The sequence below is a fragment of the Serinus canaria genome, chromosome 1A, assembly GCF_022539315.1.
Source record: "Serinus canaria isolate serCan28SL12 chromosome 1A, serCan2020, whole genome shotgun sequence".
Classification (NCBI taxonomy): domain Eukaryota; kingdom Metazoa; phylum Chordata; class Aves; order Passeriformes; family Fringillidae; genus Serinus; species Serinus canaria.
Window position 1 is genome coordinate 45,036,069 of NC_066314.1, and position 25,941 is coordinate 45,062,009.

General features: G+C 40.6%; 1 protein-coding gene across 5 annotated transcripts in view; it reads right to left on the reverse strand.

The window, feature by feature from the left end:
* Positions 1 to 25,941, reverse strand: part of ANKS1B (ankyrin repeat and sterile alpha motif domain containing 1B) — a 410,803-nt gene that overhangs the window by 37,777 nt on the left and 347,085 nt on the right. For all 5 annotated transcript variants that reach the window (XM_050969884.1, XM_050969881.1, XM_050969880.1 and 2 more), the window contains 2 exons: positions 11,870 to 11,977; positions 6,480 to 6,659 (listed from right to left, as the gene is read on the reverse strand). In XM_050969884.1, the coding sequence (XP_050825841.1) occupies positions 6,480 to 6,659; positions 11,870 to 11,977 (288 nt within the window). The remainder of the gene's footprint in view (positions 1 to 6,479; positions 6,660 to 11,869; positions 11,978 to 25,941) is intronic.

A 25,941-nucleotide genomic window follows, 5' to 3' on the forward strand; every position in this document is an offset into this window, starting at 1 on the left:
AACTGCAGCTCAAAGCAGGAGCAGCTGCGAGATGAGACCAGATTTCTCAGGGCTTCATCCTGTCAGGTCTTGAAAACCTCAAGGACAGATTCTGCGAACAACCTGTCCCCATGCTTGCCTGCCTATATGAGGAGAAAGTTCCTCAAGGCATTCAGAGTCCCCTTTCAGTTTTAGTGCCCAAAAGCCACATCTTCTCCAGCCAGCCCTGGTCGTTCAGACTCTCCTCGGTAGGCAACTGCTTCAGCTCCCAACCATCTCGGTGGCCCTTTGCTGAATTTCCTTCTCCCATACAAAAAAACTCAGGTATGTATTTAAAAGTAAATGCTGCATCCCTGAATGTTCTCAAAGCAGAGGGGAGATCTTGCCTTACTAGCAAAAAAAAAAAAAAAAAAAAAAAAAATCAGAGTGAAATTTGTATTTCTTTTAGAGAAGCAGAAGCTCAAAATATCACTTCTTATTAGAAGAATTACACTTTTTGCAGCAGTGTATTTCTTCTGCTGCTCCTGAAAATACTTCACATGAAAATTTCCAGACAACAACTGGGCCCCTAGGACTGGCTCTCTTGCAGGCAAGAAGTGGGTGATGGGTGAGCTCCTTCTCATTGACAATACCCCTTCTGCTGGTGCTGCCAGCTGCCAGTGTACCCCAGCATCCTAGCCTTGCAGAGAGGATACAACTTCTGGACAAACACCAATGAAGTTGATCAGACTATAGGTATCTACCTTCCTGCAAAAAAACCACTCCAAACAGCAAAAAAGCTCTTTCAGAAAAGCACCCCAAACTCTAAGCACAGCTTTCTTCCAGCAGATCAAAAATGTAAATGTTAGGTATTAAAATTCAGTTTTCATAAAATCTTCTCAATGTAGACCTTCTAGTTCACAAGACCGAGTGTGAAAAGCAGTAAATTAATAAAGAACGTTTGTCCTTTTCCTGGTGTGGCATTTACAGCTAAAGTTTGGATCATTAATACTGAATATAAAAGAGGCTTCCTTAATTCCATTTGCTGAAGCAGCTTGTAGGTATGATCCACCTCACATGAATTCAGCTGTAAAACATTAGCTTCTATAACATTCTTGAAAAAATTCTCTCCCTCTATTCAGGCAGAAATTAGGAAGACTTCTTGTAATGTCTCTATTGGTTTACTTGTCCATTGCCCAGAGAAGTGTTGGATACCCCACCCATGGAAGTGTTCAAGGCCATGTTGGATGGGGCTTTGAGAAACCTGCTCTAGTGGGAGGTGTCCCTGCTCAGAGCAGAACTGTGTATTTCATGGAATCACAGAACCATCACTGAGCTGGATCATCTCATTCCAACGTCCCTGCTCAGAGACAGATGATCCAACTCAGTGATGGTTCTATGATTCCATGAAATACACAATTCTCAAGGGATCTGTGGAAGAAAATGGGCTGAAATTTACAGATCAAGATACAGCTGTCTATGGTGTTTGCATCTGTGTGAATTGCAAATACAACTGCCAGCAATAGATGTAGTTAAGCATTTTTGTTTTGATGTTAAATTGAAGGTTGGCACAGTTCAGTCATCTTTCCACATTAAAAATATAATGCACCTAAAATATGAACCTTAGAGAATTTTGTTCGGATTTGACTTTTTGGTTAGACAGCTGTCTATTTATCCTCCCAACATAAACTATTTTATGCTTATAAAAAAAGGAAATAAGTAGCCTAAGAAGTAACAAGAGAGTGAATCTAGATGACCATATTCTTGTATTTATTATTCATAAATAAACTAGTAAAGAATTCTGTTATTTCATGAGTAATTGCAACTATTGATAAAAAAAACCTTCTTCACTGCTTCTTAGATAATCTCATTTTACACACCAGTATTCTCTTGGGCATATTCTTCCTCATTCACAGTAATATTTTAATCCTTCAAAAGCAGAGGAGACGAGAAAACAAACACGAAACAGGTAAAAAAAAAAGTCATATTGTGGTTTAAAGTTACAAAACTAAAGATGACTTCTTTATTTTAGGCTCCTTCAAACTTTCTATATCATCTTATTCAACTTTCAACATCCCCGTATGTCAGTTTTCCTTCTGAAAAATGGAAAATACGATTTTAAATCACAGCCCCACAGTGCACTGGAAATACAAATGCGTTACTATCTGTGAAGTATTTGGAAGACATTGCTGAGTTGAAAGTATTATTTCAGAATTTTACTCTGACTCAGCACTCCAGGCTGGAGCTGTTCCAGAGAGGCTCCTGCCCACTGCCCCCAAGAGCACAGACCTCTCCAGCTTGGGCTGTGGGACAGCACCAGGGGACACCTGCCCCAGGTCTCCTTCTGCAAGGAGTGCCATGGGCAGGGCTGCTTCCTGCACCTCCCTGCATGCCTGCCATGGAAAGGTGTTTTTGTTCCTCCCTCCTGGCTCAGGGCAGGGTGCAGAGCTCGGGGCACCACAGCAAGAGGTCTTATGGACCAGGGTGGCCAAAAGCACCACACACCACTGGCTGGGGCAACAAACAGCCTGTGCCTCGGGGCTGGCAGTCTGGAATGTGCTTGCAGCTGGTACCTAAAGCTTCTCTCCTGCCTGGAGAACTGAAAATCCTCAAAAGGTGATGTTTTGACTGATGTCTTTTAAGGAACATGGCTATGATTCCTTTCAACCTCCAAAGTTCTTCCCTGCATCTATTTCAGGGGTGAATGAAGAGCCCAATCCCTTCAATGGGACTCCTCCTCCTATTGATTTTGGTTCCAAAGTACTCAAGCTATGCCTGCATGATTTCAGTTCTATTTTAAAGGTTTAGGCAATCTTAAGATCAACCTCAGCTATTTTAAACTACATTAATTTGATCATACTAACCTACAGTTTGCAGGCTCAAAATTCAACATCCACAGCTAATGATGACTCAGACTACTAATTTCTTCCTAGACTTCTTTTCTCCTTTTTCTTTGGAAAACAAACCATCTCACAACCTCCTGTATTACCACTTTGGCAGTTATGATTTATACAACCAGACATCACAGACTTTTGGAGCTGGATGATCAATGGGGGAGTTGGATGACCAAACCTATTCCACTGGGGAATCTAAATTGGTTACACACATTGTTTATATTACAATTTTCCCCTTAGGGCACAAATAGTCTGCTAGGGAACTGTAAATGAAGGTACGTGCTGGCCTTGAGACAAAACCACCCACATTAAGTAAATTTAAATCAGTGCTTCCTCCAGGAAACAAAGAGTTGTATTACTTACAAGCAGATTTGATAGTGGTTTGGAGAACTGTTTAAACACATCTAGCACATCAAAGGAAAACAGATTTAAGCTGCTGTGCTCATTGTTTAAGAAATATTGGTTGGTTGCTGCAAAGATCAACATGATGGATGACTCCCTGTAACAGTTTAGTGGAAACAGAGGCCACAGTAAAGATGGCAATATCCAGTTTCATCTAAATATCCTCAGATTTTATATTTTAAATGAAGGATAAGATAGTCTCATTCTATCATTTTTTTTACATAAAATCAAGTTCATGAAAGCAATACAATAAATAAGTTCACAATACCATGTTGGCCTCTTTCTTCAAGGCCAGAAAAACACCCACTAATCTCATCATCCAGAACATACCTAAAACTTCCAAAACACCACAGCATCCATTTATGCACATTTGTGAACTGTAGCATTCAGTACACATGCAGATTCATACAGCAGCATGCAAACAGCCTAGCAAAGAAAGGGTTAGAACAAAAGAACATTCTCAAAGCAATTCAAATAATCCCTCTAGATCATTGTGCATGAGAAAAGTATTGTAGCTGGGAAGCTGGACTGGTATCAGTTCAGAAATTGCTGCTGATCTGACACAAGCCAAAAGAACTTGCCAAACTGCAAGGAGAAAGTTGCTAGATGAAAGAAAAACCCAAAAACCCCACAACACACAGAGCAGAAGGTTCAGTTGGATCTCCTTTACTTTGCAGAAACAATTATTTTACTTTTAATTTCAAAGAGGCTTTGGGGGAAAAGACTGAAGGAAATATAGTTCATTTTGGCAGAGCACACATTGCACAAAATAAATTTAAGAATCTATTTTTGGGCTAGAATGGTTGAAGAAATCCCTGATTAGCCTCTTAATGGGGTGAATCCAATTTATTGAGAATGATCACCAGAGGGAGTCATTGACTTTCCCATTAAAGTCAAAGGGAATTTTACATACATCAGGAGTGCAGAATTTGGGGGCAGAGCTGAAAAAGACTTCAAACATTGGAGTGATTGGAGTTCAGGGAACAACACAAACTGACTCCCTGACTGGAGTTCAGGGAACAACACAAACCACGGTTTTATGGATTTAATCTGAATCCATTTTCCCCTCTGGAGTCCCAAAGGATGACAGCTATATTCAGTGGTTAAAATTAGAGAGAAGGCACTGAAGTCATCCATTCAGTGGGTACACACCCACAACAACAACAGAAAAAACCCCAACAAAAACGCCCCAAAAAACACAAGCAAAAAAAAAAAATACAACCCCAAAAACCAAACCAATTATCCATTCATCCACCCAACCAAAAACCCATCAACAACAACAAAAAAATGCCTTTAGCACTTAATTGGTTGTACAGGGGTTTGGAGTGGGGTAAGTAATAACTGTTCAGTTTTCTCTTTGGACATGTAACATATCAGTCCTTCTGGAAATGCAGTATTTAACAACACAAAGAAAACCTCCAGGTGTCATTTATTGGAGTATGCCATACCTCTTGGGAATATCAGTAAAACAAAGGAGTGAAACTGAGTCAGAAAGAATTGTTAGCATAGGGATGCTTTTTTGTTTTGTTTCATTTTATGTCTTCAGTGCTAGTGACTAAAAGAGGTAGCAAGTATAGGGATTTGTAGCAAAGTGATAAAATGAACTAATTGGACAAACCAGTGTATTCAGCCACAAGTAAGTGCACATTTTATGCTCAAACACCTAAATTTCATGACCTTCAAGAAATATTTTCATGTTAAGAACCTGTCTTTTCTTTGCTGGACTTCTGCTCAACCATATTCTTGCCACAAAAGCCCAGCAGACTTTGGTTTGAAAACAAGCTCATTCAATCAGCAACTTTCTCCTTAATTCTGTACAAGAAAATTTTATAGCAGACAATTAGATTAAAAAAGAGCAAGGCAACAGCCCCACCCAACAAAATGCAATTTCACTTCCTTAGAAATGTCCTCTGAACAAATGGAATTCAATTTGTTTCTGTGTTCCCAGGTAATGGCAGCACCTTGTTTTGTTTTTATGTAATTACTTCTTGTTCATGTAATTAGCTGGCAGACTGCAGCCTTTTGTTCATTATAATACAGTTATTTGCATAGCTGTTTCCATTTTGAGGCTGAATTTTGGACAGAGGCTCTATTTTGGGTTGTGGCAAGCAGAGCCACTGCTGGGAAGCCTCATGCAGGGAAGCATGCAGCAACCTGGTCCTTCGTGGAACGAGTTGCTCCAGGAACTGCCCTGGCTGCCCATCTGCTTCTGACAGCAAATCAAACTCTTGTTTCCAGCATGCAGCACAAGACCTGGCTGTCTTTCATCATCACAGGTATCAATGAAAACCAGCTGAGCTCATTCTAAAGCATTTTCACCAAGATTGTCCATGCATAATTTATTGTGCTTTAGACTGAATATTAGAAAAAATTTCTTCACTGAATGGGGTGGTCAGGCATTGGAGTGAGCTGTCCAGGGAAGTGGTTCAATCATCATCCCTGGAATTGTTCAAACAACATGTAGATGTGGCTCTTTGGGACATGGTTTAGTGGTGAACATGGCAGTGCTGAGTTAAGGGTTGGAGTTGAAGACCTCCAGGGTCTTTTCCATCCTACATGGTTCTATGGTTCTGTGGCATCACTCAGTATATGCTTAATTTAAAGATATCAGTAGTCTCTCAGTGGTTGGGTGAATAAAAAAATTTAGACATGGAGGCTACCTTAAGCTTTCTTTCATGAACAGCTTGATTTAACACCCAGTTGAGTCTAGCGCAATTCAAATAATTTTTTCATAGTTAAATCTTATTTTGAAATAATCAAAACATATGCCCAGATCACAGTTTTACAGAATGCTGACCCTTCCCATTAATAAATGCAGCAATCATCACCCTCCAAGTCCTCTGAGTTTCCAGCAGTGAACTGATGCAAGCTTACTTTTATCCGTGTTGCTCACAATGTCAGGAATCTGCACCTTATTATGAAAATGAGGGGCAGAGTCAGTGCTGGGGGAAGACTGCACACTCTGGTGCACAGATGCCACCTTCATCTCAGCCTCCATGCATCTAAGCACCCTCAAACCTCTACCTCTGAGGAGAGACTGCACACCAACACATTGATTCACACTACTTGAAATACAGAGAGCTGGAACAGACAGCTTGGAAAAATTGTCAGCCTTCACTGTTTACAACTCAGCCTTCATGTACAACCCACTGCTGTGGTCAGGATTAGTCCTGTAACCAAAAGCAGCAAGGCCCAGCTTTTTAAGGGCACTGGTTTTAGTCCTACCTGTGCCATCTGCCTCTCCAGCTTTGACCGGGGAATATCATCAAAATAGTTTTCATTTCTTCTTCTCCTTGCATCGCCCTGCATGATAATGTGGGGAACGTCCAGGGAGCCACCAGTAGTGAAAGTGCTTTGGCTAAGTGATGGAGACAACTGAGGAGGAGTGTGGTTACCACTGGGTTCCTGGACAGAGAAAGAAAAATGCAGCATAAGAGGAACAGCGTGTTGCTGACTTCAAACCACACATTTAAAAGCACATTTGAATTGCTCACACTAAAAAAATTATGGAACAGTTCCTGCAGTAGAGGTTACTGTGGATGAGATTTGCTACCTGAAGTGCAGAGCCCATGTGGAAGGAAATATAGTTCACTGATTACATGAACTAGTGGCAAATTTCCTCCCCAAAAGCTCCTTGTGTAATATATACTCTCTCCTAGAGATAAAACGGTGAGCTACTTCTTGTCAAGGCCCAAATAAAGCCATTATTTAGGATTAGCTATTTGTAAGATGAAATACATTCCCACCACTTCTGATCAGCTGCTCTGAGCAGTGAAAGTGATTTGAACACTAGCAACACCTCTTGCTGGAAAAAAGAAAGGCGTGCCCATTTACACAGTATAGACATTTTGTTGCAATTTTTACAGGCTTTGCAGAACATCCATTTTAACTTGAAGCACCAGATATCAGACACAAGCTAAATACCAATTCCTGGAATGCACGAAAGCATCAGAGTACAAATATTTCACCTGGCTTTTCTCCTTACCTCTATTGGGCTGTAACCTTGTATCAGTCAGTGTGAAAATACCACATAGAATTGATGCATAAGTGCTACCTAATAAATAAACAGGTCCTCCTGGTGGACATTTCACCAGGATCTGCCACCACACTGCCCACAGCCAGACGTGGTGTGTACCTCTGGAAACACCCAGTCTCATGCACACGCCCTTGGGGCTCCATCAGCAGGAGCAGGGAGCTACAGAGCACTGTCCAGTCTGCACCAGAACCACCCTGTGTGAGCAGGAAAGCACTCCACAGCAACTGAATGGGAAATGGGCCTCTCTCAGGATGGAGGGTACTGGGCAGAATGTACCCAGGAGCAGGTTTGCTCAGGGCAGACCTTCTCTAAAGCCCCTGCTGCTGCTGCAACGCTCTGTTTCAGTACTCAGCAACAAGAGGGGACCTGAAGATGGTGGAGCAAGCAAAAACCTGCTCCAGTGTGGAAGGCAAAAAAGTTCTGCCTTTTTATTTAAAGAGAGAATTAAGTGGATGATTCATGCATTATTACACTGAAGCAAGCCCAGTTCTGAAAATCATCAAGGTACTTTACTCCATGCTGTTAAGAAACAACACCTGGTGTAAGAAATCAGAGAGTTGTAATCTCTTCCAAATGGAAAGTTCAAGTCATAGTAATGCCTGATGTCAATATTTGAAGAGTAGGAGTCTATGTCACATTAGTCCTTGCAATCACAGTAATGGATTAGTATTTTTCATGTTGCCAACAAGAAAAATGTTACAAAAATATAGCTCTTTAGTAATTTTTAATTAACTGTGATTTTAATTTTTTAAAAAAATTCTCTGGCTTTCCTATGATCTGAGACGAGCACTTGACATTTCCCAGGGCAAAGAAAAGAACATTTTCCTCTTAGGAATAATCTTTTCCCTCCTTCACAAAAATCCACCTACATTTGGCCCAGTTAAAAGCTTCTGGAAAGCTGCATTCTGCACATGCTCAGGAGGTTTGCTGAGGCATAACCTCTAAAACCCACCTTCCCTGGGCCTAAAAACATGGTGCACACACACTTCTGCTCTGAAAATAACCTGAGTACGTGGGCACCAAACAAGACCCTCTTTAGTGAGTGCTCCCTGCTGCTTTGGCCAGGAGGGTAACCTCTCTCTGCTCTGAATCAGGGATCACCCACCGCTGCAGGGCCACCAGTGGATCAGAGTGACAGATGAACACAGAGATTCCAGCCCTCATCCAGCTTTTCATATTTTATCAAACTGCATATGAGGAGGAAATTCACTCTGAGATCTATATTGGAAGATTGCTGGCAAGGCAATACAGACGAGAACTACCGACTCAAGAAATAAAAGAATTACTGTGCCTCTGCACTATGGAACAGTATGTCATTGTACAGTTTTATGCTATTTTCTCAAAGTTGTCCTTCACAGCACAGATGGATCCTCAACTGTGCAGCGTGTTGTCATCTACTCAGCACCGTGTTATCATTAGTTACCATCTAGTCAGTATTTTATCCTTGCCTTGCTTCATGGCCCCAAACCTCTCTCCTAAACCCTTTTAAAATCCTGAAGATAAGATGATTAATATTGTCATAGTCATGATGCTCATAAGTGCTTTACAAATGTCAATCAATTAATTTTCACCACACCTGTGACTTCTGGCATTTCATAATCACTGCTTTATCAAGGGTGACCAGAGACACACAGACAACAAAGGTTAGAAAGTACCAGTCACTCAATTACAACATCTCTTGCTCCATTTCCAAAGTGCTTGAGTTCCAAACTCCATGTCTGTTGATCTAATTTTCAGCACTGTGTACTCAGCACTTGTATAAATCAGACTCAAGGCTCCAATCAAATATGTAGATTGTCAGTAACACACAATTAGTGTCTGTTTAGGAGGCAATTAATTAAACAACTTACCACAAATTATCCAAGTTTTTTGTGGCAAAAACAGGTGTAAGTCTACAGTTTCATAGGTGTAGCTGTTCCTTTAATCATGAGCCTGTCCTCCATTCTTCCTTCACTCCTCTTCCTCACTCCATACCCACCTTTTCACCTCCTCAAACACAGCTGCAGACCAGGCATGGACAGCCTTGCAGGTGCCACCATGGCCTCAGCACCACGCTGCTGTTACTCCCCAGGCACTCAGGTCGTGTTTCTGCCTGGCTGTGAATGCAAGGACACATGGCCTGCAGGGATGACTGATCACACACTTCACCCTCTGCCTCAGCCCCTCTCAGACCTGCTGCTCAGGTACACCTGGAACCACAGAGGTCAGCGCTGGAAGGGAGCTTAAGAGATCCTTTCCCAAACTGCCTGAGCACACTTCATGTCCCACAGATGTTGGTCTAATCTGAAAGCAGGAATTCTCTCCAGTGAACTAATTCTTGTGTTAAAATATCATTACTATTGCAACACTTCTTCTCCAAATTTTCTGCCAAAATTGTTGGTCCTTCAGTTTAAATTCTGGCCTCCAGTGCTGACTGGGTAAGGAAGGGCTCCCATGAAGAACATGGAAACTGGTCCTGTAATTAAAGATTACTCAAGGAAAAGATGCACTTAAGAAAAGAAAGCAAGACTGCATAGGTAACCTGAGATCCAGCAACTTCTATACTTTCATGTATAGAAAAGTATATTTGTATAGTGTCTGTGTGTATATATATATGCAATATATATATATAAAACATATATCTATTTGAATAATTTGAAATCAAAATAGTGTTTCCTTAGTACACAGTAACACACAACAGGGATTAACATATGTTGTGGATATTTTTAAGATTTTAAGGAATTTTTGCTTTTTATCAATATTTAACCTTCTACTTTGAAATATTTTAAAAGCTAATACAAAAACAGTCAAAAAAGATGAAGCATTAGCATTGCTTAGCTTGAGCTTGGGAACTTAAAAGTAGACTTTAAATAACAAATTACTTTTTCTACTGATGTAGAGCAGCCTGATCTAGTTGAAAGTGCTCCTGTCCATGGCAAAGAGGGTTGAAACTCGAGGATCTTTAAAGTCCCTTCCAATCCAAACTGTTCAGTGATTCTATATAAATCAATCTTACAGCAGCAGCAGCAGACATTTTATTTAAGCCAATTTTCAAAATACAAATTATTGCAGACTACAAACTAAATACTATGTCTGTGTTTCGTGTGAAATGGCATCGTAGCAGTTGATGGGAAAGAAAAACTTCATTGCAAAAGCATTTCCTCCTCTTTAGGATTCTCTGTGAAGACTCCAGTTCCAAGAGGTGATAAATGACATTTAGCACTGGCCTGCATCAGTAACTCTAGCTGTGCAGCAGCACACTACTCTTTATCATTTTGACTACAGATGGAGGACATCCAGCTTTCTCTTCCATATTAACTGAGAATATACAGTCCTGACCAAGAATGTGGACTGTGGAAACCTTCCCACTTGCTGAGTAGGAATTAATTAGCCAGTCCAGAGTATTAAAGGCATTCAGCAAAAAAGTCTGCCTGTTTATCTATTTCTGTTTCCTTGGAGTGTTTTAACACCTGCCATGCATCAGGAATCATTCACAAAATACAAGAAAAATATCCACACATTTGTGCAATGTGCCTTGGAGCACATTACAGATTTGTCAGACCTTTTAAAATATGGCATTGGGAATAGCTTGAATTAAGGGCTTGGATCTAAAATGTCTGTATAGGGCATCTGAGAATAAGCAGGGTGAAAACAGGCTGGTCACAGAAATTTTAAATACACTTAAAAATAAGCCCTCATTCTGTCTTTCTGTATTTCTCTTTACACCAGGAAATTTAACTTGGGAGCACAGACACTCTCTGACATTTTGAAATTTAATCCCCAACAAGATTCCTGTCAGAAATGCAGCCCCATGAAAATAATGGTATCCAATCAAATGCGAAAGGTGTGACCTAAAATATCAAAATAAAAATGTTGCTATGAACTCTGTTGGAGAGAACCCAGTAGGAAGTGGCCATCAGACCACAACTTGGTAAGAGTAGCAGACAACAAGTAAGCAAAGGCATTGGATGGGAGAAACTGAGTGAAGGTGGTGTAATGAGAGGAGACTAAATGTGGTCAAGTGTGGAAAAACCCCAGGGACATTGCAATAAGGTTTCTGAAAGAGGGAATACAAATGAAAATTAAAAACACGATGGAACTTTTGATATACAGAGACACCTTTCTGGCATTTTTATCTCAACACTTTCAAGGTGTTCTCCTTAAAGAAAGCTTAAAGCAGATGTCTGAAAAGTAAGTGCAAACATTTGAAAACATGAAAGGAAAATGGTAACTCTCCTGCAGTATTGATCAGCTGGGCTGGGAATCCTGTGGGCAAATGAAGACATGCATCTTTTACATCCCTGCTCCTGAGCTAGTTTCCTTAGCAAAGATAAGCTGCTACTTCTAAGATTCTACTGATCTTATCCTAAGGCAGACATCTGAAACAGGTCACACGGATCACCCTGGAAAAATGTCAATACATCTCTGCTGGCCACACGGGGAGGTGTGCCAGAGCAGGTCAGCCCAAGGTGTCCAGAATGTACAACTCTGAAGGGAGGAAAGGGGAACCCCACTCCAAGCAGCCACTGCTTTCATGTGAATGTCATGAAACCCTTGCTGACTTGTCAAGAAATGCAAACAAATTTCCCTGGGGACTCACCCTGAGGGTTATTGACCGAGGTGGTTTCTGAGGAGGATCTTCGTGAAGCCTGTCTCCCAAGGATGCCAGAACACGCTTCCGGTGGCCAATCAAGCTGATTTTTAAGACCTGAAATAATATCAGAAATACATCATCAAAAGAGCACATGGCAACCATGACATGAACATCCATTCAGATTGAAGCCATTTTCTCTTTAAACCTTTTAACAAGTTAGTCCTCTAGACAGGCTGAGCAGACAGGAAACTGTGCAAGGCAAACAATCAGCAGAGAAAATGAGAGGTGAGGAAAAACACTGCAAAATGAAGGAAGAAACTAGAGCATGTATAGGTGTGAAAAACTGAAAAAAACCAGACTCAAACATGAGTAAAGAGGAAATAAAAATGAAATGAGGAGAAGGCAGAAGAGCAGGAAGAAAAAAGGGAAGGGGATGAGAAGACTGGAGAAGGAAATGCAAAGGTGCATGCAAGCAGTGAGTGATGAGGATTAAAGTGATTCATGGGATGGATGAAGAAAAGAGTGAGAAAGGGCCGGTGAATGCTTAGAGGAGGCAAGAAGGGAAAAAAGGAATTGTACCATGAGTAAATGTTACAACTTTTAAATTTATTCACCATGCCTTTAATTGTTGCTAGGAAAGGGCTAAAACTGCAAGATTTGGCAGAGAAGGAGGGAACAGCTTCTCTCAAAGTGACCTTGCAGCTGGGAATGCTAAAATTGTTGGTGTGGGAAAACTCCATTTATTATGCCGAATGTTGTTCATCCTCTACCTGTTTTGAGAAGTGGAAGTCCTGTGGAGAGATAACACACTCTCACAGACATGGGGGAAGCCTTGTCTTATAGAGAGGCAAGAGCCCTCCCCTCCCCTCCTGCCAGCCAGAATGGAGCCATGTCCCCATCCCTCTGTCACCTGGTGTAGTGAAATAAATTCATCCTTTGCATTTCAGCTCTGGTTTGAGGGTTGCCCTTGGTTACCAGTATGTGTAGATTCACACACACACAGGTAATCTCTAAATATCTCATAGTTTGTGTTATTATGTAGAATCAGCCTTGTGTAAGAAGCTCTGGGTGGACAAACTTTTACCCCAGAGTTGTATAACTTTTTTTATCAGACACAAAACCTCTGTTGCACAGAAACGGGTCCATTAGTGGATACATTCACACACCTCATGCTTGTCCAAACTCCCTAAACACTGCCAAAAAGTTGTCCCAAATTTACAGCAACCATTCCTCATTTGTATTTCTCTGTGTCCTTGCCTCCTGCAAAACCACCACTGCTCTCAGGAAACGAGGGAGAGCAGAAGCAGCGAGTTGGAAATTTTAAGTATTAGCGGGAAAAATCACATATTTCAATGGTACTCTTTAATGGCTACAATGGCTGTAGTGTAGAGTGTACAGCAGCACTAATTGTAGCAGCAAAGCCTCTGCTCTGCAAACAGCAGTGTCCTTACATAACTCCTCCAGACTGTACATGTGGTTTCATACTCCAGAGCTGCCTCCATTCCCTCTCAGAAAACAGTACTTCCCACTATATTTAGGACCACCGTGTGTCAACACCCTTCAGCTGAGAGGAAGTTCTCACTCAACCTAGAAAAAGTAATAGTCCCCAAAAAACCTGGAAATGCTGCATCTTAAATGAACAACTACCTCAGCTGAAGCGGTCGCACTAAGAGCTCAATTCACGAGAACAAACAGAACCCAAACCCCAGCGACTCCCCTGCTACATCTCTTAGATGCAGTATCTCCAAACATGGTACAGCAGCACGCTGGCATTATTCCAGTATCCATGCCTACCCATCCATTATCCTGCCCATCCCTGTTTCCTCTGTTAGGTGTCTCTGTGCTATCTGATACTGCTGAACACCAATAACCTCTTTGCTGCCCACATCTCAGGAGTGATGGGCTATGACATGGAGCAGATGGAGGCCTTCCTCCGAGAGGCAGCTCCCAGGGCTGCTGCAGACCCAAGCTGCTGTCCCACAAACCACCCTGCTATGTGCTCTCCTTTCAGTCTAAATCTAGAGAAGCTGAGATAATGCAGCACACAGAGAAATGCCTGAGGCATGCAGGAGACTTAGTTATGTATTCAGTTTACACTGAGTGTTAAACAGAAGGGTGCACAGTTTATCTCTGTATTTAACTATGTGAAACACGTGAATGAACCACAGCTGCTTTAAGCATTACTCAAGTAATGCACTTCAGTGAACCTGCTTTTTTCATAATGCTTCCCCATCAAGATCATTTATCCAGAGATTTTTAAGCCAAGCTAAAGTTCTTTGGGTTGTTTCAAGGTCCTCAGCACTCTGACTGCCTTATTAGCTATATCAAACCCCACAAAGCAATTTTCTCTGACTTCACAGAGCTGTTGAACAGCAGGAGAGAACAAGACGTGTCTTGAGGGACTACACACGTAAGAGATCGGCAGACAGGTCTCAGTGAAGAAATTATTTCAAAAACTGTTCTCCATTTGAAAGTAATAAAGATCTTTAAACACAGTAGGCACTGCTAAGCTTACTCCACATTTTGTTTTCTATTATAATGGTGGTCACCCCAAATGTGAATGGGAGGGAGTTAATGATGCAACCTAGAGAAACATATGGTCCCCAGGCAACAGGCAGCTGCATCCCAGTCTCATCTGGAGCACATTCTACATTAACTGGAGACAGCTGTATTCTTCTGGAAATTACTCCCTAGCAATTTTCCTACTTGGAAAACCTGTTTCTCAATGTAAAATACTGTTTTCTGAAACACTTCTATATTTGAGTTATGAGGGTTTAACAAACATCCTGAAACTAGGGAAACTCATCCTGCGATGGATTAGCCTTGACAGTATTTATCAAAAATGTCAAATATCACAAATATGGGTCAACAGTTTGGAATGGTACAGCTGCCTAAAGCAGTACCATAGAAATGTGTTACTGTTGAAAGTCTTGCATTAAACAGCCCACAAGTTAGCTTTCCTGGTATATAATTTCTATAAATCAGGTTACAGTGAACACTGAACTAACACTGAATAAGGACAGTCAATAGAGTGCACCTAAGTGTCATGCAGTGAGGCATTTTGTCAAATGGATTGTAGCCCACTTGCTGCACAACAATGAAATGAGTTTTGCAGTGTGGCTGCAGGAATCAGCAGCAACATGCTGCCAAACTGTTCAGAGTAGCTCAAGGCTGTCCACACTACGTTATTTCATCACTGGGACAAAAGGAAAAACAAAAAGCATGTACATGGCATGCTTCTTTCCACACTGATGGCAGGATACCTGAGACAAGAATGGTATCACTCAATTTCATGTATTTGATGTTGCAATAAAATTAAAAGAGAATGGGGCAAGTCATTCATCCAAAGCACTGACACATGCACAAAAATTTAATCTTATTTTTACTTCTGTACTCTGCAATGATTAGCATACAAAATGAAATTCCACTAGGAAATGTAAGAAATCCACAAATATAGCCAATGTAACACTTTGCATTTAGATCTCTGGCTTAGCTGACAGATGTTTCAAAAGATACATGTAGCCCAATAACTCCCTGGTGACTGGGTATGTGCAAATGCTGGAATTAACAAGTTATTCCACCTAAAAATGAGCTTTATTTCTGCAACATTCTTCTGCCTGATCTTTTCTCTAATTGAATAATAATATTCAGTACTGTATGATTCTACTTTTTTTTCCCCCCAGAATATTACAAAGAGCACAGATATTCAAGACATTAATTCTCCTTCTTTTGGAATAATCTGAAAAAATTTTGTATGGACTAAAATTAGGATCATAATAGCAAACAAGTGGTCTGGACTAAATGTGTAGCAGCAACTGGACATCAGGAACCACCTAAAAAATGTAAAGAGTGATCAGAACAGTGCTAGTGATTCTCCAGTAGCAGCATCAGACAGCAGAATTAAAGAAAACAATGGTAAATGCAAGCCAAAAGAGTGGGATCTTCCTATTTCTGTAAGAAAACAGCTCAAAACACATGTTAAAATCAATATTATTAACCATTTTACTGCTGGTCATATTGGAATAAACTGCAAGCTATCTGGAATTCCAGATGAAGGGGTACATTTGATTATTACCCCTCTCCTGCCACAATGCTGCCCCACAGGGCTAATCCTAAAACATGGCAGGGCCCAGAAAAGCCAGAAAGTGACTCCAGATCAATTGTACAGCTCACCTGACCAATGGGATTGAAAACTACAAAAAGATTAAACATGTATAAATTTTCAGCATCAACTTTACAGATCCTAACCACAGAACTGCTGTCAACGTTAACAGTTAAAACAAACATACAAACAAAACCCACCAAACAAACAAACAAGGTAAAAAAATCTCTATATTCTGCATACTGACTGAGATTACTTGGTGTAAAAATCGGTATATTTTGAAAATTAAATAGGCCCAAGTCAGCTATGATACTTAAATTCAAAGAGGGCAGGTTTAGATTAGATATTAAAAAGAAATTCTTTACAGTGAGGATGGTGAGGCACTGGAGCAGGCTGCCCAGAGGAGCTGTGGATGTCCCATCCCTAGAAGCACCCAAGGCCAGGCTGGATGGGGCTCTGACCAACCTGATCTAGTGGGAGGGGGGCATGCCCATGGCAAGGGGTGTGGGACTGGGTGCTTCAAGGTCCCCTCCAACCCAAACCACTCTGTGGTTCTACAAATGCCCAGTGGCTTCAGCAGCACCAAACAAAGCCAAATCCAGTGAAATCATGTCAGACTTCTACTGCATTTCTCACACTTTATGCTCTTTCTCAGCACATGGCAACAGAGAAGCACCAAAGCATCCTGCTGGTCACAGGCTTGCTGCCACTTCTCTGGTGTCCACAACTGCAGGGGAAGCAAGGGTCTATTATGCCAAAGAAGACACCTGGAAGAGACTTATTATTTCATATCATAATGATTTCATATCATAAGGATATGAAATATGGGTCACAACCCTCTGGAGTTAATTACCCAACTGGAAACAGATGTCAGCTGACTTGATGACAGCATTTCACAAAGGCCAATGGCTGTCCTGTAAGTCCCATTTCCAGATGTTATCTTGAGGAACTGATGTTTGTTTGGTCCCCTATCACTCAAATAAATAATTGAGATGTAGATTTCCATTTAAGGGCATTGAGAAAGCAAAGGCCAAGAGTTTCCTCCAAGTAAACTTGTCATTGCTACCTCAGGTCAGACTGAGGCAGGTGAGAATTCACTATTTTTTGTAGGAGTTCTCAGGACAGACTTAGACCTGACTGGGCCAATCAAGCCATTTTTGTCATTAAAGTGCTTTCCAAATTGGCTAACAGAAAATACCAGGTGCTAGTATTTTTGCTCCACTAAAGATAAAAATAGTAATTTTGTGCTTGTAATCAATAAGCATTAGTATTTCAGTGAAAAAAAAATCTATTTTATATTTCCTTTAAAAAACTCAGGAAAATGCAGTGAAATAAGACCTGGCTGAAACTAACACCTGACCACTTTGCCTCCTGTGTCTCAGGCTACATGCTGGACTGTTTTTTAAAAACAATTTTTAAATTAAAAAGTTAAATGCATGGCCTCTTAAGAAATAAGTCACAGTTCAATCATTTTACAAGTCTCAGATGTAATGATAAACATTACATATGTGCATTTTTGTCACTTTAGTCTCAACCTCCCATAAATCAGAAACTCAAAAGATCTGTTATACATACAAACACCAAGATTGCTACAGCAATGATTACCTATTCTAAGAGACAAGGCTGAAAATATTATTTATGTGAAAAATGGCAAGCACTAAGCAGGTCTGTACATGAAGGAAAACATTCAATTTTCACAGGAAGTAAGTGGAAAAAATATTAGGCAATTTGAGAGGTGGAACACAATCCAAATGTGTGCTAGGAGACAGGCTGTGCCCTCCACTAAGGACCTGCATTTTCACCTGTGCTGAGCTAATGAGAGATCCAGTTACTGGTTCAGATCAGACTGAAGGATGTGTGGTCACAGAGACCAGGAGCACTCACTCCTTGAGCTCTTCAGTGTTATTCATACAGCACTACAGGAGAGCAACTGCAATACCAATATGTTATCCCAGAGTATTTCGCAGGATTACTTACACAGCAGATAAATTATAATTAAAGTTACTGGTACTACAACACATTTCATAATGAGCTAATAATTTATTTATCTATTTTTAATAGGCAATTATCAGCAAAGCACATTAATCTGTACACAGGCATGAAATACAGCTCATGTAATGAGAAATAAGAGATGAAATAAAAATCTCTATAGAAAATTTTAATAGCTCTAAAATGGATCCTTTTTTTTTCTGATTTTGATCTATTTTCTTTGCAGACTTACTTAATTCCAAGCAAAAGGAAAAAAAACCCCAAACATTGAAGCCCATTTAAGGAATGGGACATTTTTCTACTAAGTAAATAGCTTTTTTAAAAAAACCTTCTAATAACATAGAGTAGTAAGAGTTTTTACAATATCAGAAGAAGCAAACAGCCTGGAGTAAAAATGCAGATTACTCTAGCTCAAAGTCATAACCAAGGCTGTCATGAAAAGGTTAGCTCTGCAATATGTGAATAGCATTAGTTAATTATAAAGGTATTTATATATTAGGATTGGAAATTGTTTACTTCTATATTGTGCAACTATATAGTCTGATAATAATTGCAGCAAAAAGAAGATGGTGTTAAATATCTTCTGCTACTAGAGTTTAATGAAAGTCCCTCTATGCTTTTTTTATTTTTCTTTTAAATCAGCATTATTTAGATGTACAATGAGTGCAGAAAAGACTGTTATCAACATACAGAAGGAAAACCCAAGCACTGGGGAGAAGAACTAGTGTTGTTAAAGAAATGCTATTCAGAACAGACTTCTCAGTATATTTGCCAGTTACCAGATGTGTGCGTGAAGACCTAATGACTTTTGCATCATAATTATTTCAGTTTAGTAAAACGATTTTTCTGTATTGTATTCACATTGAAAGTATCAATTCCACCCCTGAATATCTAGTTCAAGCCAGATCTATGCACAGAGGCTATGGCTTCACTCCAGCTCTGCCATCATAGAGCCACAGAATCATGGAAATCATTTAAGTTGGGAAAGGCCCTTAAGGGCACTGAGTCCCACCACAGAACTAAAACTGCCAGGTCCAACACTAGACTATGTCCCTAAGTGCCACATCTTGACATCTTCTACGTATCTTCAGGAATGGTGACTCCACCACTTCCCTGGGCAGCCTGTGCCAGAGCTTGACAATGGCTTTGGTGAAGATACTTTCTCCTCATATCCAAACTAAACCTCCCCTGGTGCAGCTTCAGGTGATTTCCTCTTGGCCTGTCACTTGCAGCTTGGGAGAAGAGGCCAACCCCCACATGGTTACAGCCTTCTTTCCATATAGAGAAAGAGAGCAATAAGGTCCCCCCCCGAGCCTCCTTTTCTCCAGACTAAACACCCTCAGCCACTCCTCATCAGACTTGTGCTCCAGACCCTTCCCCAGCTCCACTGCCCTTCTCTGGACACAGTCCAGCATCCTATGGAGTGGTTCATACAGGACATACAGCAATCCAAAATGTACTTACCCCTTACAGCAGTATATATCCCAGAGTTAAAAACATGACAATGCATTATTGCTCTATTGCTAACATTAATATTTACCCACTTTTTAAGGGGAAAAGCTGTAAAAGCATCATCATGATAAAAATCTGATGAGTGTAGGCTTTGATACAAGCACTGCTAATGTCAGTACTCTACTAGTATGGACAGACAGCATGAAGCTGAGGCCACAACCCATCCCAATTCACTGCCAAAATACAGGTGCATTGTCCTAGAAATCTCATGAAAACTGCATGGAACTGCTTCCTTAGAAGAAAGATCTGCAGAAAGAAGTACCAGGGTTTGGTCCAGCAGGAGGGGTTCTGAGCTGCAGTGGGAGCACTTGCAGCAGAGCAACCTTCCAGGGATCTCACTCCTGGGATCCAAGGGTGGACCTGGGAGGTGGGCAGGGAGCAGCTCTCTGTATGGCCAGCTCCTCAACTCCTGTGTTCCTTGATCACAGAAATGCTAACATTGGCCCAAGTAAATGGGCTGGGAAGTATAGCCAGAGATGAAGGAAAGAAGAAGGGGTGGAAATCTCATTTTCAGCAGCTGCTGGTGCTTACAGCAGCAGGAGCTAAACACAAGAGGAACCCGCTACAGGGAAACTGCAGCTTCTTTCACAATGGACCACCCAGAAGAGGAGGGCAGCTAGGATTAAAAAAGACTGCAAAGAGACATAAAGCAAATGCTTTAACAGAAACCATGGTCTCTAGCTCATGCACTTGAGTGCTCAGCAGCTCCTAACAGTTATCAGTGTGGATTCATTTACTGCAGAGTGGCTGCTTGCCCTCAGCCATACCTGTCATTGAGTGCTTGGCACACTGAAGGAAGAACACATTTTGTGACATGATGGTAATAGGCAGCTTTAACTCTGGTCTTGGGCACATGTGTTTTGCCATCCAGGAATGTCACCACTATCAAGATCTTAATTTCATTAATTTACAGGAAATATGCACCAACAGATGTGACAGGGTGTAAAGAGGATCCTCAACTATTGCTCCACCTGCACTGCATCAACAGCCATCTGACCAATTTCATCACTTTTCTTCCAGCAAGGACACTCCCTAGAAGAATAAATTTTGAATAACTGATAAAATCAGTATAGCTTATGTTGTGACATATAACATTAGCATAAAAATAATTATTAAAATTTTTTCTCCATCTAATTGTTTTTCCAGACATCTTTTACTATCTTGGTTTGTAGTCTTTGCTCACTAAACAATTACTGAATTAAATGCCAGCCCCTCTCCCCAAGCTTCATGTTGCCATCCACCGTCATCCAACTCATCCTTTAACACTAAACAGAAGCCACTGCAGACATCAAAGCTACCAATTCATCCCAACTCCAGCTAAAGGAGTCTACTGTTTTCTTTCAGGTAGTCTGATTGATCAACCTACTTTAAAAAAATTAAGAGAAACTTTGACTAATCTACATTCAGTTTGGATTGTGATGCTGCTTGCCAGATTCTTAACCCCAAATCTTGCACACTTTCCAAATACATGATATGGCTTTAAGAGCTATTAATTCTCCCTTACATCCCAGCTTTGTCTGTAGCCTTAATGCTGCCAGGACGGTATCAATGATAGCCCTTATCCTAAAAAAGGCAATGGCCACCATGGCAGAGCAGAATCACACATCACAGGCAGAGCAAGCATCATCCTGTACTTTGACTCTTAATCTGTGAGGAGGAAGCACTGTGGGTGGGAAAGAACAGGCTCTATAAGCGCAGCAGGATGGCTGGATTAACTCTGCCAGGGGCAGCAAGGGGACAGCAAAAGCATTTCTCAAAATATCTTTTTCTTTCATGCTTTGAGGTAAGAGCAGGAAGGAATACCATCAAAAAGTGCCATTACAAAAGGATACAAATAAAGTGGCAAAAATATTCATTCCTCAATAGCTCAAGTAAAGTCTTCCCATGTGGCTCTGAGAAACACAACAAATTCCAGCAGAAAAGATGATTGTCTGCATGATTTGAGAGAGATCGAAACCACAAGGCAGTTCAGATCTTGCACATCTTATGCAGATTCCTTCATTAAACATTCAACATTAGTCTGGCTTAAGAAAGAAACATTTCTGTACATTACCAAATTAGAACAAAGCAAGCTGTACTGAAGAGCTCTCCAAACATGAGGCTGATTTTGTACTATGGTTTAAAAAAAAAAAGATAAACCAAACTTCTTATTAACAGTGAAAACAGGCAAAGTTTTGGTCATCTCAAACTTCTTGCCCCTAAAGATATTTTATATATGAAAAAGAATATAGATGTATGCTTCTGAATCCACAGTTTGGGCAGATCCATTATTAATGAAGCATTCTGGCAAAACCCACCAATGAATGGGCTGTCATGGGAAAGGCTTTCTTGATACAAATTCTATTTGAATTTTCTCAGTGAGAAGGGCTGTACAGGACTGACTACTCGTACAGGGTAGAGCAGCATGTCTTCTACACCTCTACTCTAGCTCCTTTTTCTCTTCAGCCTTATCAAAAGTTTCTGAAAAAGCAAGGTTCTCTTCAAAGGGATTACAAACATCACCTCCATGGCTCATGCTTTGACTTTCTTGTTCTTTATCCTAACTCCGTCCAACCCATAAGATAAAGTCAAAAAAAGGAAAGACAGTTCCAAGGATTCCATTCCTCACTTTTCCCACCAGTAGCAGTAACACCAGCAGGTCCTTTTTGGCAGTGTTACATGAGAGGATATTGGGACCTCCATGAAACCAAAAAGACTTATCAAACCTGTGGCTTCAGCTAATTGCAGCAGAGTAGGCCCAAGCTGCAAGAAGCCAGATGCCCAGAATCACATCTGTGATGGTTTCCAAACCACACTGAATGTTGTCAAAGATCTCCCCAATCTCTAGTCACGTCTTTTTATAATTCTAAATATTGTAATTCAGCAAATATCTAGGCAGTGCTAGCTTGAACTTAGCATTGTAAGCTTAAGAGTTGGGCTCCATCATCTTAGAGGCCTTTTCCTACCTAAATTATCCTATAAATATCCTTAACACAACAATTAAACCCTCCGATTCTTGAATTATGGTTTTTGTTAAATATTTAACCTAAATGACCACTTCCTTGTTCTGTCCTCACTGATTTCTGAAAAAAATTCATCATTACAAATAATTTTACTTTCTCCTGCAACTAATTTACTTTAACATACATACAATTTTGCAAAATTCTCCTACCAAGAATAGAAATTTGTTTTCTTTCCCTAGTTTATTTTAGGTGGACATAAAGAATACAATGTATAAACATATTATCCCAGGTGAAATATGAAGGGAACAGCGCTAGGGGACAGAAATCTACAAGTTTTTAAACACACTCACCTTGCTACTATGCACAACATTCCTTTTTTTGTTTTCTGTGTTGACTGATGTTCAGTCAAATACCCAGTGGCTCTTGTCCTCCTGCCCAAATTATTCCCCTGTGCTGCTCTTCAGTGATGTACTCAGAGCTCATTATATTCTCATGTGATCTGTACTTTCAAAATAAATCACTTTCACATTTCTTCAATTAAATCTTATATAACTGATTCAGCCCATTTATGCATTTTGAAGATCATACTCTATTTTAATCCTATTTTAATAATGTTACTACAATGTTAAATAATCACCTTTCAGATCAGAAAAAATGCCACGAAAATCCACATTTGTTTGGATGACGAGTTTTGCTACAGCAAAAAAAGGGATTAGTTTACATGTATGTTAATATCTCTTAATTTACAGTATTAGGTGTAAAAGCCAGAGGCATTATTGTGAAGCCAATTAAGTCTCTATATGATCTTGTCACAAATGTGCACTACTGTACAGATCACATTAACTCACTACAACAAGAAATCTTGTCATGAGCATTTTACAACAAATCACCACATGAACTGTGATTAATGATGAATCAGAAGAGTAGATTGAAATGAATAGCAAGCAAAGAGAAAAAAAACTCTTATTATGGACAATTAGATGATAATGTAACCTACATATTTGCTGTGTTCTAATATGCAGCCACCTAGGGTATGTTCACGTGACTTACTTAAAATGGATTTCTGAGTTGTACTAGAGAATTAAATAACATGTTGGCTTTTCAAATTAGTCAGTAAGCCTAAATTTAGTCACTGTTAAATATAGTTTTAGAAAGACTACTATTCAAGCATGCATCTCATTTATGTGGGTTTTTTAATTCCTGTATTTGTGATCCAGGTCTGGACTCAGAAGAGTGTAAGCCTTTTCTCGTTTTAAGAATCCTGACATTTAAACTTACTTGTTTCTGCTGGAGGAACCTCTGAATCATAAAATATTTTCCATTCATATTTTGTGTCCATATTTTCATTTCAAACAGATTTTTCACAGATACTCAACTGCATAAGTAAATCAAATTTCTGAGCAGAATTGTAAGGAAATGACGGTTGAATTTAAAATATGCTTTTGAAATGTTATGTTATATTTCTACATTAAAAACCACAAGCTTACTTAGCAGTGGGAAGTTTCTTCATTTTCAGGAGCTTTTTCTGTGTATCACCCTAAAATTGGTCCAGTGGTCTTTCATGAATGAACACTCTCCACAAGGAATTTACCAAGCTGATGTTCCCACTGAGCCCTGGGAGCCGGGTGCCCTCCCTGCCTCCTGGCCCAAAGGACAGAACCAGCACAGCAGTGCTGCAGGCAGGTGCTTGCCATCAAAGTGTGGCATGGATGGACTGGGAGAAATGCTCCAGACTCCTCACACTTGAAGATCGAGAATTCTACTTAAAATTAGCAAAGCATTCTCAAATCACAGAACCATAGAATAAGCAGAGTTGGAAGGGACCCATCGAGTCCAGCTCCTGGCCCTGCACAGGACACCCCAAGAGTCACACCCTGTGCTGAGAGCAGCGTGGAAACACTTCTCGAGCTCTGTCAGGCTGCTGCTGTGAGCACTGCCCTGGGGAGCCTGCTCCAGAGCCCAGAGCCCAAAACACTGAATGTACTGGCTCTTCAGGATTGCTCACGATAGGAAAAGGTGTACTTCAGTCTGGAAAACAAGGAGCAGAGCACAGAGCACTAACTAGCTCCCTGAAATTTCAAGACTGTTCCCAGACAACAGCTATCAGCTGGCAGAGCCTTCTTGGGGCTGACACAGAAGCTCCTGATCAAGACCAGGATGCTGGTAGGTTTGGGGATGGAGGAGTTTGAAGCACAGGGGAATGCTACAGTGCACAAATTTTCCTACCACCAGCCCAGAGTGCCCTTCCTGCTTGGAGCTGCTTTGCTGCCATCCTGCAGCTCCACTGCTGCAAACAGGGTCATGCTGGATGCATTGCTGCATGCTTCATCTCTGGCTTTATCTCAGGCATCAAGGAATGCTCTCATCTCTCTGCAGAGAGCTAAGACTGTGGAACATTACAATCTACATTTGTCTTACAGACCAACGGGAAATGAGACCTTGTACAGGCCAGGGATTCCTCCACATCCATGCTTGTGGAAAGCAAACAGATGACAAAACACCATGTGCAAATCATAAATGAAAAGATGGTGAGAGACACCACGAGTTACCATTAAGTACTAGCTGTACAAGGAATTGTATCTGTTGAGAACTTGAAATGCAAATGTTAAGTTTTGCTAATCTGCTCCTTAACTGCAGATACAACCAACGCAAGCTCCTGGAATAATAAAGCGAAATGAGAATTTGGAACCTACGAGAGATGAAATGAGTGCCGGAATTTTAAGAGGATGAATTACATGGGAGAAGAATAGGAAGACCAGAAAATGGGTCATTATAGTAATCAGATGAGAAATAGCTAATGGAAGGATTAACATTTTACAATAAAATTTAAAAGCAACTAGTTGAAGGATATCAGGAGGTGACATCAGAAGGCATTTGTGATAACCATTGTAGATTATTTTATCTGTCTCTTCTGGCTGTTCAGGTAACTTTCCTATTTTCTTCTTTGGAAATTCAACTTCCTTCCCTCTCTGTCAACCTTCTCCCTCCCTCCCCACATCTTATTTTCAGCTCAAGAAACCCCAAATTCCTTTTCCCTTGCTGCTTTCCTCTAAGTCCCCTTCATTTCTTTACCACCCATCACTCACCACCCAGCTCAGCAATTTATTTGCACTTGCAACCATATTCCCACCTCATTCAGCCAACCACTGCAGAGGTGACAGGGAGAAATGACAGCAAAAGAATGAGCAAAAACTGCCAACCAGTCAATAAGGGAAAAAGTCCACAGAAAAATGGAAAGGAAGCAGTTGGATTAATAATAAAATCAGATTTGATTTAATGGCACCTGCTCTTCTCCATATAAGCAATGAAATAACAACTTAATGAACATTTTTAATGTATGTTTAATGTCTATTATATATGTAATTTCCAGGATAACTGCTCAGGGCTGCAGAAAAAGACCGCCTCATTCTTCAGCAATCTCTCCTTATTTTGCAACTCTAGGATACCGTGGAAATGAAGAGAACAAACACCCACATAGGTTTCTATTCTTTCATGGTCTGTGCAGTCTTGTACAAGTGGTGCTGCAAGGAAAA